Raw genomic sequence first — 6,037 nt, 5'->3', positions numbered from 1 at the left:
GCTTTCTCAAGAAAGATTTGACAAAGAGACACGGAAAATTTTGAACGAAATTGGCTTGGTTGAGAGTTAATTGGTAACGAGCTGATTTGTTTTTCAGCAACGATTCGCACCAATCAAACTTGCTTTCTGTCAACAGCCGGCTCGCGTCGCGTGTTTTATAGCCCCACAATAATTGCAGGCATGCGCATACGACATGACAGATGTGATACCGTGTAGCTTCGAGAACGTTCGAGAACATTCATAGCCCGATTAGAAGTTAACGCGTATAAATATAAGTACATTCGAGAACAAACTAGCAATTTCGCGATCGCACTACGCGTTTGCAGTTCTTTCTCAATGCATGCACTGCATTTTTTTTCATTTGGAAAATTATTATATAACATATATAACATATTGTCACGTACGTAATGAAGTGGAGTTTTAAAAGTAGTAAAATTTTAAATTCAAGTTTCGACGTGCAAAAGATCTGTGGCTGAATTAGTATCATATTTTTGGAAATTCCAAATGAGATAGATATATTTTTGCATAGGTTTGGCTGGATATATATTTGAATACTTTTATTTAGAAAATAGTATTTATAAGAATTGTATTTTGTATTTTGAGAGTAAAAATATTTTATATTTTGTATTTCAGTATTAATAACGAAAAATTGCAAGTATTTTGTTTTTTAAATATTAAAATTAGCAAACAATCTTATTATGTGAATTACAAGATACAAAAAACTTTTAATCTTTCATTTTTAAATACAAAATATGTAATACTTTTGCAGTAATTCTATTCTTATGCACATGCTGTAATTTTTGTTTGCAATTCAATGTTTCTTTTACTTTTATGCTCCATTGAAATATAAAATACAATATATCTTTGTATTGCAAATAATGTGTTTTAAATAAAAGTATTTCAAATACTTTTATTTATCCCTTGGACGAAAACAAGAAAGAGAATTCAGTGTTGTCTAATAAGCAGAAATAAAATACGGATCTAAAGAAAAATTAATTTCAACCGTTATTCGCAATAATAGATATCGGTAGTTAAATTCAATAGAAATATATCAATTTTAATTCAGTAAGATGATTTATCATAGTAGAGTAATATCGCAAGAGATATCACTTTTTTATTTAAGATTTTGAGTAAGAAATCGCAATCATGCATCAGAAAAGAACGTATGCAGGAACGTATAAATAATATGATCGCGAAATTACAAGTTTATTCTCGAACGTTCTTATATGCATCCGCTTATAATCAATTCATGAACGTTCTTGAAGTTACACGACGTCTTAAGAATTTAAGAAATGAATTCTCAATTAATGTGATCGAGAAAGTTCTATTTGAATGCAGTGAGTCATCAAACAAAGATGTCATATATAAAAGAAGTAAAAATTAATTCTGAAAAACGCTGATGCACTTTGTTATGCTATTTGTAATGTTAATTGATTATGAGAATTTAATATTGTAAAAAATTTTGATTTAATTAATGTTTATATTTTAATTTATGTTTATATTTTGATATATAGATATTTTATATATCAGATTAAGCCTAATTAAATGTTATATCATACAATCATAGTGGATGTGTTCCAGTTGAACTTAATGATTTGCTACAAATTATTGAAAGTGGTTGAGTAAGTAAATTATAAGAATGAATTTTACGCCACTTATGGCGTTTTAATTGTGTTGCAAATGATATTGTTTTACTTTTTTTTTAAATAAATTTTTGCACAGTAATTCTATTCTTGTGTATGCACATGCTGTAATTTTTGTTTACAATTCAATGTTTCTTTTGCTTTTACGGAAGCTCGTGATTTACCACATTTATGTAAGTGCATTAACAATGAGTAAAAATATGATTGTTTTTTTTTTTAAGAACTTCTAAAGACTTTCTGAAGGTTGAAAAGATTTTTTATTCGCTTTTACGATTATTTTTAACGTTGTCAACCGAATTATTTTCGTACACATAGTTTGCAATTTTATTTATATTATTTTCATTATTATTATTGCTCATTATGTATTATTACAATAATAATTGTTATTAATCTCTATGTACAGAAAACACATAGTTATTTAAAAAATTGTTCATTTTGCATACATATTTTTTTAAAGCAACTGTGTTTTTTTTCCATCAATTCATTTGATTCATCTTATTATTCTGTTTTATAAAAATATTAAAGTATGATTATAAAAAAATTAATAGTTTACGAGTTATTTAACATTTTATATTAATATGTGCCATAATAAAGTATAAAATATCTCGTAAATTATTAATTTTTTGATATTATTACCTTAATACTTTTATATGCAGAATAATTAGAGAAATTATATCGTGTAAAAAAAAATTATACATTCTGATTAAAAAAATGGAAGTAATCTTCATGTGACCTTGAAAAATCAAAATAATGATGAAATCATTATTTGTTCCACTTCGAATTATAATCTTTTGTCTGAAACATTTTTTCCTACCGTTTAATTTTCGAGATATTCAGATGTTTTGTTTTAGGTGTCCCACCCTGTATATGTATATGTATACGCGTATTTAAATACAATAATATATCATCGTAATAGTGAACTACTGTCAACTTTATGTATGTCAAATTTAAAACTATTTTAAAATAGTTAAACGTTTTAATCGATCATTATTTAAAAAATATGTACAAAAGAAGAAAGAATTAAAAAACAGAATTTTTAATTGATAAAAAAATTGACGAATGATTCTTCTTAGATATCATATTTATTATACTTACATTTCTTTTTATTAAAAAAAGATTTCCTTTAAAAGATTTCTTTTTTTATTCTAAGAGAACACGAAGAATACAAAAAAATAACATACTATTGCATTAAAACCTTTAACTTTATTTATATTGATAAATAATAGATATAAATAAATATTAGAAAACAATCTGTAAATTCTCCATTTGATTTTTTTATTTAAGAATTAATTAACAAAAATTTTTCTTTTGACAAAAAATTTTTTTCTTCATAATCTTAATAGAAATTTAATACTGACCGTTTTTAATATTGAAATAGTAAATTATTTATTTCAAGTATTAAAAACAATACTGTTGTAGTGTTTTTAGTATTCTAAATAAGAAATTAATTACTATAAATAAGAAATAATTAAGAAATAAATAAGAATTAATTACTATCTTTCAGTAATAAATTGGCTAATATTAGATTTCTGTAAAAAAAATTTAATTTAATAAATTGATCAAAAACCTATATACATAGAAGTACAGAATATAAAAGTATTTTAAATGTTTTAAATGGTTTAATTGAAAAATGAGAAAAATTATTAATCTTTAAAATGCATTATCATTCGGAAAACAGTTCGCCAACTATATTGACGAATTGCTCGCAAACACTGTTTGTAAACGCATGTAAGAAGTTCGCGATCCGTTCTAGAATATTTACGAAAATTAAACATGCTATTTATCACATGATATTCACTTTAGATTTTATCGTTTTCTTCGTGGGATGGTAATCATAATTGATTATTTAAAAACCTATGACATTAAATAGACGCGATTATAAATTAATTGCATTCTTTTACTATAGTACAATTCAGATACAGATTCTGTTTGTGAGAGATTAAAAAATAATTGATTAATTATTTGAATAATTGATTATTAATCGATTATATCCATTTCTATTTCTTCTTACCGTTCTTAGAATGAACTTGTAAAGAATTACTTACAAATAGCAACCGATCAAAAAATTACAATTAATCGACGAAAAATTACAACGAATTACTTATTAATATGCAAACTGCGCTTGAATAAATGTTCGATCAGAAATAAAATTCGCGATCTGTTTACAGACTGTTCGTCAACTCCAAAAACGCATCTTTTATAAGTCTGATACCTTATTAACATTTGACGTGTCGCACATATGGCACTAGATTACAAGTTACACATAACGATACTGTGTTGTTTTAACCTGGGAGCAATCTTATCTTTTTTTTTATATAAACGATTACTTGATTTTTTACACTATATTTCAAATTATTATATATAGCATTTTGGCAGGTTGAACTTGATATTTTATATTTGATATTTTTTTTAGTACATAAGTAGTAAAAGATCAATCAGTGATTAACAAATACCGTAAAAAAATATCGTTTAAGATTCATGTAATTCGCGAAAGTGTCTCATTTGACCACGTTGCGATTGATCATTTACAACAATCGATATCTAAAGTTTTTCATGAATTGTACGGAGTTCCATTCGTAATTCACAAACATTAATGTATATTCGATAATAGAATTTTTTTATCAAAACATTTTTTCCATTTTTTGCATTTATTTTCTACATATGATGATACATATAAAAAGTATTATAATTCAATAATATTGTTAAACGAATGATTTTATATAATTTCTGTAATAATTTTCATTTAATCATCATATTGATTTTTCACGTCATCTTGATTTACTATCACTAAATGTGAGTGAATTTCACATGATATTGATTTACTTAATCATCAAATGTGAGTTATTCATTCGAAAACCACTACCGTATATTAATTTTAGTCATTAAAATATATTTTTTTTAATAGACATCAACTTTCCTTTTTCAGTTTTAATTTTTTTAATGTACAGAAAATCTCTAATACACAGATTAATAAAATATTAAATTTGTGTTATGATATATAAATAATCTGGAAGTTTTCCGAAATGTACAAGAAAATAATTGATGTAAAATTTGAATTGAATAGCTGAATTTTGAATAGCTATCGACAATAGTATAGAAAAGTACAATAGTATATAGAAAAGGACAATTGAGCATATTTTTCATTATTAATTGCGCGGAAACAAACTCATGGAGGATTTATTTTAACTAAATGTAAATGCAGCTCCCATTTGCGTAGTTTTTGAAGTCTTACAATATTTACAGAATATGTTTTCCCACCCAGATAAAAAGCTGTCTGATATAAATAACGATCGCGACGACAGTCGCCCTCATTACAAAATACGATTACACGAAGCATCGCACGCAAACAGACCAGCCGGTTATATACCTTCATTCATTGATTTCTTCATCAAACTAAAAAAAATCTATTAGTAAATAAGAAGAGAATCTTACGACATCATGTATCTCTTGCCATTGTTATTCTCAAATCTTCATTTGGGATTGGATACTCTCACCAATCCGATAGATCTCTCCGCTGGAATTCTCGGTAGAAATCTTGCTCGATCGCGATTATTTTCTCGCTTCCGTAATAGTTATTCTTCGATCAATTTTCACGATCGCGAAGTTTTGGATTTCTATCCTTATATCTCATCGAGGAACCTAAATCGTAACAAACATGTCATCAGTACTACAAGTATCGACAGCGACGGCTTCAAAATCACCGTAAACGTGCAGCAGTATAATCCGGAGGAGATTACTGTCAAAGTGATGGACAATTGGATGATTATCAAGGGCATACATGAAAAGCAGAACAAGTCCAACGTTGGGTCCCAACAGTTCGTGATACGATATCTATTACCTGGTAACACTGACATCGATCATATAACATCTTCGACATCGAGTGATGGCATCTTGACGATCACGGTACCGTTAAAGATATATCAAAAAGTGATCCAGATCGAGCAGAGCAGACAATCGACCGTTTCTTCTAATAATACGGGACAGGTTCGTCCGGGACAAATTGGCACGAAACAGATTGATGCTAGACAAGCTGAATTTGCTGGCGCAGGACAAGCCGGAGTGGACGCGAGTTCTGCTGATATGGGATAGGCTGGCGTTGGGAAAGCTGACGGAAAAAAGCTTGGTGAAAAATGAAATTATTCAAGAATAAATGATAACAACTTAGGCACACGAGGCAAGATTAAAATCTAAGAAACAATAGATTAAATTATGGATTCTTTTTCTTTTTTTATCTGGTACATAATTTTATGCGCATGTTATTTTATATTTTGCATTTTATATTTTATATTTTATATTTTATCTTTTATAAAATTATGTTCCTCACTGTTTACACATGCATTTACTTTTACAAGATTACATTCTTTGCTGCTGGTTATAATATTTTTGTATTATAG

The 6,037-nt window shown here is 27.1% G+C and overlaps 1 protein-coding gene across 1 annotated transcript; it reads left to right on the top strand.

The window, feature by feature from the left end:
• The first annotated feature begins 5,081 nt into the window (after positions 1-5,081).
• On the top strand, positions 5,082-5,732 carry LOC105626416 (protein lethal(2)essential for life-like). Its single transcript, XM_012207716.1, has one exon. It carries the CDS (start codon positions 5,082-5,084, stop codon positions 5,730-5,732), a length of 651 nt encoding a protein of 216 aa, XP_012063106.1.
• The last annotated feature ends 305 nt before the right edge of the window (positions 5,733-6,037 follow it).

Source organism: Atta cephalotes (genome assembly GCF_000143395.1).
Source record: "Atta cephalotes unplaced genomic scaffold scaffold00005, whole genome shotgun sequence".
NCBI lineage: Eukaryota > Metazoa > Arthropoda > Insecta > Hymenoptera > Formicidae > Atta > Atta cephalotes.
This window is presented reverse-complemented; position numbering and strand designations above follow the sequence as displayed.

Coding starts and splice junctions, on each gene's coding strand:
- LOC105626416 (XM_012207716.1), top strand. CDS start 5,082: ATGTATCTCTTGCCATTGTTATTCTCAAATCTTCATTTGGGATTGGAT.